This window comes from Prunus mume, linkage group LG3 (assembly GCF_029339155.1).
Source record: "Prunus mume cultivar Tortuosa linkage group LG3, ASM2933915v1, whole genome shotgun sequence".
Classification (NCBI taxonomy): domain Eukaryota; kingdom Viridiplantae; phylum Streptophyta; class Magnoliopsida; order Rosales; family Rosaceae; genus Prunus; species Prunus mume.
Genome location: NC_142700.1, coordinates 8,590,762 through 8,605,903, shown reverse-complemented (window position 1 = coordinate 8,605,903; position 15,142 = coordinate 8,590,762). Strand labels below are relative to the sequence as shown.

The following is a 15,142-nucleotide window of genomic DNA, read 5'->3' as shown; positions in this document are numbered from 1 at the left end:
GCCCTAGCTAGGCATGCGTACTAGATTGACTAAAAGGCATAAATAATACTAAAAACCCTTGTAATCTTTTGGCACCGAAGTCTTTGATTGGTACGAGAGATTTGGAAAAAACATTAGTAGAGGCATTGAAGAGTCACCATCGTACTCTATTGGCTGATGACTAAGCTCACCATCGTACGTGATTTAACTATTATACCATTGACCAAGACTCAAGTTTTGTATGGTCGGCAGTCTCTTGCTAAAAATTCGTAAGTCCATGTACCACTTAATGACATAATGATTTTTAAAAGAACGAATGTACCAATCAAAGATTTTGGTGCCAAAAGAGTACAAGGGTTTTTAGTCTTATTCATGCCTATTAGTCAATCTAGTACGCATCTCTCTCTCTGGAAAAACACTCCCAGACCCCGTTTGGTTCTGGAGCAATTCGAAATTATTTATATAATGTCATTTCTAAGAGATGAGAATGGAAGATTCATTTTCCACATTTGGTAATGCTATGAAAGTAACCGGGAAATATCACTTTATTTCATTTCTCATGTTTGTTTTGAGTAGGAATGGAAAACAAAGTTTGTATAAATTTTCAATTATACCCGTATTAAATCAAATAAAGAAAGAATACATTTAATGATATGTTGTAATTCTAAATTGTTAATGGGGACAAAATGTCATGAAAAATGTTTATTTAATATTGGTTCATTTTTCCAAACTTTTCCATGAGAAGGGAAAACAAAACTCAAGTTGGGAGAATGGCTTCAATTTCCCCCTACTTTCCCATGGGCCAGATAACGATTTCTCATGCTTGGACTTACCAAACATGGGAAAGCAATTAATTTCTCATCCCCCAAGTCTCCTTTCCCATGAACCAAACGAGGACCCAGAGTTAATCTAGTCACTGTTCTTCCTCTCCTCTCCTCTCCCCTCTTGTCTTCCTTCATTCTCCTCTTTCCCCATTTCCAAAGACAAAAAGCTTCCCGTATTTGTCTCGTTTTATTATGAACTCCAATCATTACAGGTGGTTGCGTCACGACGTCGAATCTCCACCACCATCCTTTTCGTGGTTTCTTTCGGTTTGGAATAAGTCGTAGAGACTCTTTTTGAGTTCTCTGTGTAGTTTTCACCTCTATTTTTGTGAAACCTTTTCACATCTCCTGTAAGAGCTTTTCATCTCTCATCTGTGAGAGTTTTATTTGTATTGTTATGCTTTGTTTTTTCAAGCTTTATATCTTTTTGATTATTATGAATCTGCAATCTTAATTGGGATGCCTATGCTAGAGTTTCTTTGATTATGTGTGATCATTCGTGGAGGCGCACCAAATTGTCTTAATTTTGATGTTAGATCTCTCCGTTATTATAATGGCCCTTTGTGACTAGTTTGTATTGGTCATTTGTGGCTAGTGGCTTTTTGAAATTATGAATGCAATCACATAATTTCTCAACAACAACAAAAACGAATGTACATATGAGAGATAGTTTACACTACTCTTAATTTTGATGTAAAAGAAGAGATATTCAAACTTGAATGTAAAATGACGGACTTACTACCCTTACCGTCTGTAATGGCAAAGTGATTTTGGAACAATGAGTGTACATATGAGAAGAGGGGATCTGCTAATTGTTTAAATGTGCAAGAAGGAAATTAATTGACAAACTTCCAATTTGATCTCAGTTCTTATGGTCCAAAGGCGTTGTTCCAATATCAATTTTTTATCAAATTGCCGACGGTACCCTTCGTGTGATTTCCCATACTCCTTTCCGAATATCACCAAAGATATCTATCTTAGTGATGATGTCTGTTTTCTATCACTTTGTATTCTTGTGGGAAAGTTCATGAAAGATAGAAAAGAATGAAAGAGTTAAGAGGCATCGCAATTTCTTGGTCTCTACTTAATAGCTTGCAAGTATATGAGCATTACATGATAGTGATTGATTATATAAATACATTATATGAACATGGCAATAATGTGCCTTATATGTACATGTCAGCCTCCATCTAGCACGAGGCTTTTTGGGAGCTCACTGCTTGGCGGAGTCATGGAAGCGCCGGTTAAGCTGAGTTAAGGGCTAGTAATCAGGGATGGGTGACCCACTTTGAAGGAGTTGCTCGTGAGTTCCCAAAAACAAAACCGTGAGAGCGAGAGAAGGGGCCCAAAGCGGACAATATAATGCTCGGCGGAGCCGATCCCAGGATGTGACAATTCTCTTTTTCTTTTTCTTTTTGCAGTTAATATTTGCTTTACAAACCAGCCGATCGACATCAAGTCAATTGTCAATGTTGCCTTATCTTTGATGTCATGAAAGAATCGAAAATAGGCATACCTCCACAACCACAAGTTCTTTACAATGTGCCACAACCACAAGTTCTTTACAATGTGCTACAATCAGTGGCGGAGTCATTCCTAGGCTTGGAGTGACCCTGACCCCCCTTATAAATTTTGATCTTTCCTATATTATGTTATATATAACATATAGAATTTGTAATAAACAACTTAAAATTTAAGTTAACCTTCTAAAACAAATTAGACATGACTATATAGGTGTTCTATATACTCATATTTTTTGCTTCAGCTCTCCTAACTTTACAATTCTAGCTTCGCTCCTAACCACAATCAACCCCAAATGAAAATATTCCCTGCTGACATAGAACCACAACTTAGTTGAAAGAGGGATCATCGAGCAGACATGTCCAAGTGAGACTCGAAGGTTAAAGAGAAACACTTCGAGGAATTTGTCCAAAAAGGCGATTGTGTTAGATATCAAGAGTTTCCTTTCCAGCAAGTTTCCAATCTTTGAAGGAATGTTTCCACTTAATAGATTTCTTCTTGACAAGTTCAGGATACTCAATGCAATGAGGGTTGTTATTTCTTCAGGAACTTCACCTTCTAAATTATTTGATGGAAGATCAATGCTTTTCACCCAGAACAGGATTTTTCATATATATGTTCTCTTCCTTTCGACCCCAATGTGGTTTGCTCAATATAGCTTTCATTTGTAAGACATTGGAATTACCATACACCAAAGAAATCATATTTTTCAAACACTTGGGAATTGGCCTTGCAAATTGTTGTGACTAAGATCTAAGATGTCAACCAAGGGATATGTCCACTGAAAAAGTTGGATTGCGATTGTATGTTTTGTTGGGCAACCCGCTTTGATACCATGAAGAAAGTTGAGGTTCCACCCCAAAACCAATTGGCAATAGAGAGAGTAGCCCAACTCCTTATAAACTCAGACTAGTTCCCTTAACTTTTCAATGTGGGTCAAATACTCTCAACACGGTGTGGTTGTTGCATAATCCTTTCCCACTGGCAGCAATCATGACCCACCCAAAAGAAAGCCTACCAAACAGAACCATAAGATCTTGTTTAAACCTCACAAATGCTTGCCTTTCTTCCTCAATGCATATTGGTTTCACACTAGAGCTTGCTAGTCCCATTTGTTTGGTTGGTTTCATGCATGGTTTACATTTGGTGCATGAAACCTGACATGGCATAATGAAATCCAAAATTCCACAGTATCCCTTATCTTTCTGTAATATCCTGAATTTTCTTCTCTCCTCGACAGGGCCCTTATGTTTCAGTGTTTTCTTTAAGTCTCTTGATGATGATGATTTATGGTTTGGATAAATTGATTTTACCATTGTCATCAATGCTGCTACTATTATGGCTACACTTAATTTTAGGGCAATGATTTCCTCACTCCTATTTTATCCACTCTAAATTAAAAGAAGTATAAATATGATGATAATATATGTGACATGTGTATAGAATTTGAGTATAATGGCGCTTGCAAAACTAAAAATAAAACTAGAAACCAATTTGTTTAGAAGTAGCATAAATAAAATTAGAGTGGTGATTTCCCCACTCCTTTTTCTCCTATTTTATAATTTATTGTATAGAAAGTAAATGATATATTTTATATATTATATATTTTCTTACCCCCAAAAAGAAGAGTGCTCCATCTCATCCCATTCTGCATCAAAACCAGATAGCGTAAGCCTGCCAGATCGATCAGTAAGATCTTCTTGTTTAAAGGCGAGAAGTGGTTGTCTCTCTTCTTCCATGCATGGCTTCAATCTTGGAAAGTGCATCACCAAAACAGAGTTTACTAGTGTGCAGATATGAAGAGGCCAAAAAGAAAGGGAGGAAATAGTGAGCAATGTTGAGGCGAAACTTAGAATTGAATGAGTTTGCAAAGCTCTACATTTTCATATAAAATTTTCTTTGCTTTGGTGCAGATGGCAACTGAGCAATGAAGGAAGTTGAGGTTCCACCCCAAAACCAATTGGCAATGGGGGAAGTAGCTCAACTCCTTATAAGCCCTTGCTAGGTTTCTTAACTTTTCAATGTGGGACAAATACTCTCAACACGCCTTACATGTGTGGCGAACTTTCAAGTCTAACATGTGGACAACATATATTGGATGACGTGGAGCACGTGTGGCCACGTTGGGCTTTCACACGTGAGCTAATCAACTCTGATACCATGAAGGAAGTTGAGGTTCCACCCCAAAACCAATTGGCGATGGGAGGAGTAGCCCAACTCCTTATAAGCCCTTGCTAGGTTTCTTAACTTTCCAATGTGGGACTTTTAGTGGGTAATGTGCAGGGGCGTGTGAGAATGTGAAGGTAAAAAGTCCCACATTGGAAAGGAATTGGTTGCACATGTAGCTTACTAAAAGTGGTCCCACGTAAGGAGGAGTGTTGAAGAATACACGAGTCTCACATCCAAAAACTTAACAAAATAGAAAGTCCCATATAATAAATGGTTCCACTCCTAATAACATCGAGGACTTTTGTATAAAACCTCACACTGCTAAACAAGTGGTTAAGTGGGGACAATATCGATGTTTGGTAACGGTGGGCCAAGGGTCCGTCCCTCTGAAATCTTAACATAGTATAAGAGATCTTAACATGGTATAAGAACGGGTCGATTGACTGGGCCCGATTAAACCTAAATCAAACAAAAACCCCAAATTGAATCAAAATCAAACAAACCCCAAATTTAAAAATTTAAAAAAATTATAAATAAATAAAAAAGAAAAAGAAAAAAAGTGACCGATGTGGAATTGGTTGCACGTGTGGCTCACTAAAGTGGTCCCACATAAGGAGGAGTGTTGAAAAATACACGAGTCCCATATCGGAAACTTAACAAAATAGAAAGTCTCATATAATAAATGGTTTCACTCCTAATAATATCGAGACATTTTATATAAAACCCCACACCTACTAAATAGGTGGTTAAGTGGGGAAAATATCAATGTTGCTAGTTGCGGGTCAAAAATCTGTCCCTCTGAAATCTTAACAAGCAGAACCATTAAATCATTGCCATCCAAATTCCAAGTACTCAACCCATTTTACAAGCTCACTAGATTGGCAAGTAGGCATAAACAAGACGAACAAAACCGTGTGAGAGTTCACCAAGACTGATAGTCTTGGCAAATGGCAATTGTTAATAGTTAATCGTAATTTGGGCGAGGACTAGGAAAATAAGATCAATTTCGCGTGTCCCTTTGCGTGCTTTCTCATCAATCACATATTCTAGGTGGAAAATCTTTGAACATATCTAAAAGAGAGGAAAAAAGAAAGAGGAAGGGGGGTGGTGTGATAGCATGCAAGTACATAGCAAATTACATGATAGTGATAGATAGAACAAATACATTGTTTATGAACTTGCTGTTGGAAATTTAATATTAATTAATATTAATTTTCCTATTTGAATGGAAATTAATAGAGTTCATTCAATCATGGTGTCCTTTGTCAATTTCTAAGAAGATGTATCAAAGTACCTGTTTATTCAATGGATGCATGAGTTAGTTTTTATTTTGGGACATACCCTTTTTGGAAAGGGTTCTTTAGTATCTATAAATAGAGTAGTCTTCTTGAAATTAATAAGGTAATTGATTCAATCAATGTTTATCCATTTGAATATGGAGAGTCTTTGTATAGTCAATGATTATGGTCTGTGAGAGGGTTTCTTACATAATCTAGTTCAAAGAGTACTTGTGAATTGTAGTGCTTCTTTCACAAGGACATGAGTCATTGTATCATAGGAGGCGAGCCCTAGTAACCCTAAGCACCTGTATGGGGCATAATTCGTCTTAAGGTCAGAGTGTCCAACACTTGCCTCGACTCAATTATTCAAGTTCTTCTAATCCATATGATGTGATTTTTCATTGTGTATGTTTGTAAGCATGCATTAATTTTTTAAGCATGAATTGAATGATTATTTCTGTGTAAAATATAGCAATTACACCCATTTTTCCAAGACTCGCTACTTAGTTGATGTCAATAACAACTGCAAGATTTCCTTCGTAAACCACCACACAAGATTTTGGCACTGTTTAATTTTTTTGGGGTGACTTTTAGTACTCTCTGGTCATGTTTTTTTCGTGTCTAAAGCCTCGATAAAAATCGAATACCATGCTGACATACAAAACAATCACAAGTTATCATTTCCATCTTCACTGTTATCGTTCTTTGCATCATTAGCAGTATAAGTGTCTCTAACAGTGGAATCACCATAAACCAACGTACTCATAATATCTAAACACTTGGCAAGTGCCATTCAAATGATTCTCAGAAAGGTACAACTCCTCCAATTTGAGAGGAAAGAAATATGGATATAAAATCCAGGGATCAGGGGCGAAGCATTACTGGATCGCGGTGGGCGTGGACCTTCAAACTGATTAAAAATTCACCAAAATTGAAAATCATTTAGCCATTTTTAATTATTCATTTCCATTTTATTTTTATTGACAGCATTACAAGGTTAAAAAATTGCATACATATAAATAAGCATAGCATATAAAAATAAATTTAACCGTGGAAGTCGCGGCCATGAGGGAAGAACGTGAAGGGAGGAATATTTTTGACATATTCAACAACACGATATACATCACAAGATAAGTAGTCTAACTCTGACTTGATTAGTAAACATGTTAGGTTAGAGTTGAAGCATCTTACAATTAATTAAAACTAACAAATTGTGTTAAGGTTGAATACGACATAACATATGACTTGATTGTCTCTTTGATATAGCTGCTGGTTAATTTTAGGCCAAAATCCTTTGAAGAAAGGAAAAAAATAACCACACGCATGACATTTATTTCTAGATGAATTAAGGGGAGTACATTATACATTACCAAATAAGAGGAATTTCATACATACTCAAGCATCTTGATTTGAAGGACTACTTCTACATTTCTTTTCTAATCAAAGTTTCCTTTGCAAAGTAGCAACTTTCACTGCAATTGCTAGCGCTGCCTTATCCTTGATGTCATCAAACCATCGAAAATAAGCATACCTCCATGACTTCTTCATAATTAATGTGCCACAAACACCCCAAAAGCCTACGATAAAACCGAGTGCCGTGCTGACGCAGAACCACAACTTATCATTTCCATCTCCATTGTCATTTGGATCCTTGGGGGTAGAAGTGTCTTTGGAGCAATTGGTTGAAAGAGGAATCCACAAAGGAGTGGGTTGCCCTCATAAATGGATGGATAAGGGAGTGCTCGGAGTTGGTTGCCCAAAGGAATTTCACCACTCAAGTTGTTGTAAGACAAGTTCAAGTTAGACAAGAAGGTCAGGGATGAAAGACCCTGAGGAATCCGTCCTGAAAGGTGGTTGAGTGAGAGATCAAGAATCTCGAGCTGCAACAAGTTTCCAATCTCTGTAGGAATGCTTCCACTTAATCGATTCATCGACAAGTTCAAGTTCAACAATAGAACGAGGCTGCATATTTCTCGAGGGATTTCACCTTCTAAACTATTTGATGAAAGATCAATGCTTTTTACAGACGCTAGAGAAGTGTTCAATTGGAGTGCTCTTCCTTTCATTATTGTCGTTTGTTGATCATACTCAAAATATATATTATACATACTATAATCAAATATTATGAGACCAGTGAGATTGTTCAAACACTTGGGAATAGTCCCAGAAAAGCTGTTGTGAGCAAGGTCTAGGATGTGAAGGTAGGCAAGATTGCACAACTGTTGTGGGATATGTCCAACAAAAAAATTGGATCTCAGCCTTAGGGTTGACACCAAGAAAGCAGTTGATCCTATCCATGGAGGTATTTTACCAGTGAATCTATTATCCCCAAGATCAATGTTCCTCAAAGAAGTGCAGGTTCGCAAGGAAAAAGGAATTTCTCCCCCGAAATTGTTGTTGTTCATCTTCAACATGAAAAGAGAACCTGAGGCACCCATTGAACTGGGAAGATTGCCTGAAAGATTGTTGTATGCAACATCTATAATCATTATATGAGGCAACAGGCTCCATGCTTGTGGGAATTCTCCTGATAGCTTGTTGTTTCTCAGAGAAAGGACAAACAAGTTTTTCATGTTGCAAATGGAAGTTGGAATGGTGCCATTCAAATGATTTTCAGCAAGATACAATGATTCCAATTTTGGAAACCTTTGGTCCAAATTCAATGGGATTGGGCCAGAAAATGAATTGGTTTCAAGCTTAAACCGAACCACACTGTCACCAGACCAAAGTGGAATTGGCCCATCAAATTGGTTATGACTCAAATCCAAAAGCACGGCATTTGGGAATTTCATTTGCGATGGAAGCTTTCCATGGATTTGGTTGTAAGACAAATCCAAATACTCAACTTGGGAGGATATTTTCATGAACCAATCCTCTGGTATGGAATCTGAGATTCCAGTGGCATGAAGTTTGACAAAGACGAGTTCAGTTTGAGATTGAAGCCATGCCCCAAAGGCAGGACGTACTTGACAGTTTCCAATGTTGATTGTGTGAAGCATGAAAGGAGGAACCCAATTGTAAGACACCTTGAAAATGAGAGGAATAGGTAGAGTAGGGTATGGATCCACTCTACCCAATGCAATGTATTCTAATTTTGTGAGATTTATGAAATGGGCTTCAGTTAAAAACCCTTCCCATGGATTAAAAGATAGATCTAGGTGAACTAGCTCAGAGAGTTGCCCCAAACTTTCAGGAATAGACCCACTCATATCATTATTGTAGAGGTTAAGATACTTCAAATTGTGTAGCATCCCTACAGAGGCAGGCAATTGGCTTTTCAGCTTATTAGAAGACAAATCTAGTGACCCTAGTTCACTATTGGGACAACTTGATAAACCCCCCAAAAGCTCTTGAATCCCCCCTTCAAATTGGTTATTTGCAAGACTCAATGTCTTTAGATTGCAAAAGTTACCAAAAAAATTGGGAATTTGACCTGCAAGATCATTAAAAGATAAATCAAGAGCTTCTAGTGATTTGAGGCTTTCAAATTCACTGGGAACTGGAGCACTGAAAAAATTACCACTTAGATCAAGTTTTCTGAGGCTAGACAGATTAAAAAACCATTCAGGAAATGGAAACCTCAAATCATTATATGACATGTCAAGGATCAAAAGTGATTTGAAGTTAACATTTCCTAGTGAGTTTGGAAGGCTTTTAATTTGGCATGCTGGTAAGTGTAACTCTAGTAGGGAAGGAAGCTTGCTTAAAACATTTACCAAAGTCACCCCAGTGTTGCTGAGGTCCACTCCCTCGAGATTGATGTATTTTAGGGAAGAGAGATTGGAAAGCTCATTCAAGCTGTTGGAAGGTAGTTCAAGTGAAGAGTATAGTCAGACTCTTCACTTAGGTCAAGATAGTTCAACTTTGACAGGTTACCAAGATGAGCTGGAATCTCTCCTCCAAATGAAGCATATGAGAGATTGAGATACCTCAAACTTTTGAGCAGACCAAAGAATGTTGGAATGGGAATCCCTTCAAAATCATTCCTGCTTAGATCTAGGTGGCTCAAAAGTTTCAAGCTAAGTAAAGAAGGATTTATCTCACCACCCAAAGAAGACTTCTCCATCTCTTCCCTCTCCATCGAAAACAGACAGTGTGTATGTGTATGTATTTTGGAGATCAATCTTTTCAACGTGACCAGTGATGTTGTTGCATGAAATTCCTTTCCATTGACAGCAAGCTTGGCCAACCCAAGAAGAAAGCCTCCCAGAAGGATCAGTAAGATCTTGTTTAAAGTCGAGGAGAGCATGTCTCTCCTCGTCCATACATGGTTTCACACTTGGAAGTGCAACACCAAAAGAGAGTTTACTAGTGTGTGGATATGAGGAGGCCAAAAAGAGGATGAGGAAACCGTGAGTAATGTTAAGGTGATAAGTAGGGCTGAGTAAGTAATTTGCAAAGCTAGCCATTATACTGCAATGTGTTCTTTGCTTTGATGGAGCTGGCTACTAAGCACGAATTAAATTTATAGGGCAAAGGAGCCTGCAAAACAATTATTGAAATCATGCCGTCCAGAAAAGATAAGATTCCAAATCTTCAACCCATTTTACAAGTTATTTGCTAGTGTTGCTCTAGCCATGCGTAAAAGTAAAAAAAATATATTCCCTAGCCATGTGTACTAGATTGACTAATAGGCATCAATAAGACTAAAACCCTTGTACTCTTTTGGCACCAAAGTCTTTGATTGGTACGTGAATTTTGTTAAAAAACTAGTAGAGGCATTGAGTCACCATCCTCCTCTATTGGCCGATGACTAAGCTTATAAACTATTATACCACCAGGACTCAAGTCTTGTTTATGACATATTGATTTTTAAAATAATGAATACGCATATGAGCGACAGTTTAAACTACTCTTAATTTTGATCTCTATTCTTATGCTCCAAAGGCATTGTTCCAATAATATTAATTTTTTGACAAAATTCATGGTTGTACCCTTCGCATAATTTCCCATACGCCTTCCCGAATATCACCAAAAGATCTATCTTAGTCATGATGCCTGCTTTCTGCATGAGCATTTTGTATTCTTGATGGAAAATTCATGGAAACATAGAAAAGAATAAAAAAGTCCAGTGGCATCGCAATTTCTTGATCTACTCAATAGCCTGCAAGTACATTGCGGATTACACGACAGTGATGGATAAAATAAATAACCCTGTTTTTTCTTTTCTTTTTTCCAATTAACATTTCCTTTACAAACGAGCCAACTTCAAGTCAATTGTCAATGCTACTAGAATCCCGAAAGATCAAAGTTGGAAGCGACGACTGATTCATATTAATACTATTTTTTTGCTGTATTTTACGCTTGATATGAATTTTCTACTTGATTTTTCAAGCTTGACGATAGTGATGAACAGATAACAATTTCTGAATCACCAAGTTTTTGAAAGGCCAATAGCTAGCTGTCTGTTTGGTCACTGAGAAAAATGAAAGAGAGGAAAAAATACAAAGGTTCAACTTTTAACTAGTTTGTGTTTAAAGAAGGCTTTTACAACTCAGATTCATATGTTTCTGCAATTTTAGCAAACTGTCTTTCATGCCTTGAGCATCCTGTCTTGCCCTGTAATTCTGTATCTGTCATTAATGAAAGTTTTTGCGGAATATAAATTTGATTTTATTATAGAGAATAATGTTCCCTCCACTATTGCTGCACAATATCCGGACTTAGCTTGACTTGACCGGGATGCAGGTGTAGTATGGCGGTATGCTTTTACTAACTGCCATTTAAAATAAATAGACTAGAAACATATTCAATTTTATTTGTGGTTTCCACCTGTGACAACATGTAATAATATTTATGAAAAGATCGAATATATTAGTTATACATTACCAACATAGGGAAAAAAACTAAAAACATCAAATGTTGCATCATGATACATCAAGCATTTCATCAACTGCTGTAATATTTTTTCTTTTTCTTTTCCCAATCAAGATTTCCTTTGCAGACGAGCCAACTTCAGTTCAATTGCCAATGCAACCTTATTTTTGATGTCGTCAAAGAATCGAAAATAAGCATACCTCCATGACTTCTTAACAAGTAATGTGCCGCAAACACCCCAAAAGCCTACGATAAAGCCCAACACCATGCTGACATACAACCACAGCTTATCATTTCCATCTGCATTACTGTCCTTTGCATTCGTAGCAGTTAAAGTTTCATCTCCAGGGCACTTTGAAAGAGGCTCTCCACACAGTAATTTGTTGCCCTCATAAATGGACGAATCATTAAGCGTCTGAAGTTGGTTGCCTGAAGGAATTCTACCAGACAAGTTGTTATAAGACAAGTTCAAGTGGGACAAGGAGGTTAAAAAGAAAAGCTTTGAGGAATCTGTCCGAAAAGGCGATTGTTTGAGAGATCAAGAGTTTCCAGCCATCGCAAGTTTCCAATCTTTGAAGGAATGCTTCCACTTAATTGATTTCTTGACAAGTTCAGGATACTCAATGCAATGAGGCTTGTTATTTCTTCTGGGATTTCACCTTCCAAATTATTTGATGAAAGATCAATGCTTTTCACAAAGAACAGGGTTTTGTTATATACAAGTTCTCTTCCTTTTGACGTCAATGTGGTTTGCTCAAAATAGTTTTCATAGTAACTCACATTTGAAATACCAGAAACCAAAGAAGCCATATTTTTCACACACTTGGGAATGGTCCCTGAAAAGTTGTTGTGACTAAGGTCTAGGATGTCAAGCAAGGGAAGATTGCACACCTGATGGGGGACATGCCCGCTTAGAAAGTTGGATCGCAGTCGTAGGAAAAACAGCTCGGGTGCATTTGATCCTATCCATAAAGACATGTTTCCAGTTAATCTGTTGCCTCCAAGATCAATACTTCTCAGGCCAGTGCAATTTTTCCATATAGAAGAAGGAATTCTGCCCCCAAAATTGTTATCGTTCAGCTTTAATACAAGAAGTGACCTTGGGACTCCCATTGAACTTGGGATATTGCCAGATAGATTGTTGTGTCCAACATCTACAATCAATATTATGGGCCACAAACTCCATGCTTGTGGGAATTCTCCAAATATTGATTGTTTCTCAGGGAAATGATAGACAAACTTTGCATGTTACAAATGCTGGGGGGAATTATGCCTTTCAACTGATTATCAGAAAGATACAATCCTTGCAGTGTGGGCATCAGTTGGTCTAGATTTAAGGGGATTGGCCCTGAAAATGAATTGCTTTCAAGATTAAGGATGGAGGCATTAGCTGACAAGAGTGGGAGTGGACCTTCAATCTGATTATGACTCAAATCAATATGATATAAATTTGGACATTTTAATAGGAGAGGAAGCCTCCCACTGATTTGATTGTAAGACAAATCCAAATATTTGAGTTGCGAAGATATCTTCAAGAACCACTCTTCTGGTATGGCATCCGAGATTCCAGTACTATGAAGGGTAACATCGAATAATTCAGTTTGAGATTGAAGCCATACAGGAAAGGCAGGACCTACACTGCAATTTGTAATGCCAATTGTGTAGAGCTTGAAAGGAGGAACCCACTCATAGTAATATTGAAAATGAGCGACATAGGTCGATATGTGGACACATCGATAGATCGTAATCTTGTCAGATTCATGAAATGAGATTCTGTTAAAATGGCTTCCCATGAATTCCCATACAAGGCTAGGTGAACTAGCTCAGACAGTTGTCCCAAACTTTCTGGAACAGATCCAGTCATATGGTTATAGCTGAGGTTTAGAGTTTTCAAGGATGACAGCTTTCCAATAGGATCTGGAATTAATCCCCAAAAGTAATTCGACTCAAGGTTAAGGTACTGCAACTTGTGTAACATCCCCAAGTTGGCAGGCAACTCATTTTCCAGCCTATTAGAAGACAAATCTAGTGATTCTAATACACTATCCGTACAATTTGAGAAACCACTCAAAAAAAGCCCTTGAATCCCCCCATCAAGTTCGTTGCTTTGAAGATTTAAGGTCTTTAGCTCACACAAATTTCCAATGAGTTCGGGAATTTGACCTTCGAGGGCATTATTAGATAAATCAAAGCCTTCCAGATATTTGAGGCTTGCAAATTCACGAGGAATGTGACCAGTGAAATGATTTAGACTCAGATTGAGTTTTCTGAGGCTTGTAAGATTAGAAAACCAGCTGGGTAAGGGAGAATTGATATTATTCATTGACATATCAAGTGTCGAAAGTGAAGTGATATTTATCTTCTGCATTGAGAGTGGAATATCTGTAATTTGGCATTCGGACAAATGCAACTCTAACAGTGAAGGAAGCATGTTGACTGCATGTAGCAAACTTACTCCTGTGCTGCCAAGATCGATTCTGTTGAGATTGAGGTATTTTAAGGAAGAGAGATTAGGAAGCCAATTCAAGTTTTTGGAAGATATTTTCAACCGGAAATTTCCACTGAGGTCAAGATAGTTCAAGTTTGAGAGGTTACCAAAGTTAAGAGGAATTTGTCCAACAAAAGATGCGAAGGAGATATCAAGATGTCGCAAACTCTTAAGCTGGCCAAAGAACTTAGGAAATGGAGCCTCTTCAAAATAGTTATTAGAAAGGTCAAGTGTTTCCAAGGATGACAAGTTTCCAATAAACTCTGGAATTTTAGCTGGATAAGATAAGGAGAGGTTGACTTGAGATACCTCAAACTTTTATGCAGACCAATGAACTTAGAAAGTTCCAAACTATTCCGACTTAGATCTAGGTAATATAAATGTTTCAAGCTAAGCAAGGAAGGATTTATCTTACCCTCTAAGCAAGAGTGTTGATAAGCCAACTCGTCCCGGTGATATTCAGGATCAGACCATGTTGGAAATGGATATGTATTCCGAAGGTCCAACTTTGCAACATGACCTGTGCGGTTGTTGCATGTTATCCCATTCCATAGACAGCAATCAAGACCCGCCCAAGAGGAAAGCCGACCGGAAGGATCAGTTACATCTTTTTTGAAGCTCAGAAGTGCCTGCCTTTCTTCCTCCATGCATGATTTCACACTGCCTGGAAGTCCATCGACCAAACAGAGTTTAGTAGTGCTCTGCAGATATGAAGAGGCCAAAAACAAATAGAGCAAATAGTGAGCAATTTTGAGATGATTGCTAGGATTGAAGTTTGCACGGCAGCTATCCATTGTACAAAGCTTTCTTTGTTGCAGATGGATACTGATTGCATGCAAAGTGAAATTACATGTAGCAGAAAGCAGCTCATAAAATTATTTTGAAGTCAATGGTGTCCAAATTCCAAGTCTTAAGCAAGTCCACCATGTCCCCACACAAGTAGTGGAGTTGATGCTTTTTCTTTGTTTACTTTTTCTGCAGATGGCCGCTGAGCACAGTAAGTAATATTCAAATTAAAATTTTCCAAATTCCAAGTCTTCTTGACTTTGGTAGCCAAAGCAATA

The 15,142-nt window shown here is 37.6% G+C and overlaps 1 protein-coding gene and 1 pseudogene across 1 annotated transcript; both read right to left on the bottom strand.

Annotated features, from left to right (window-relative positions):
- Positions 1–7,078: 7,078 nt before the first annotated feature.
- On the bottom strand, positions 7,079–10,182 carry LOC103325611 (receptor-like protein EIX2). The gene is given in 4 exon segments (XM_016792714.2): positions 7,079–7,467; positions 7,470–9,600; positions 9,603–9,846; positions 9,848–10,182. Coding segments are annotated over 4 exon segments (2,964 nt in total). The 3' UTR covers positions 7,079–7,213.
- Positions 10,183–11,566: 1,384 nt separating this feature from the next.
- Positions 11,567–14,913, bottom strand: LOC103325610 (receptor-like protein EIX1; annotated as a pseudogene).
- Positions 14,914–15,142: the final 229 nt, after the last annotated feature.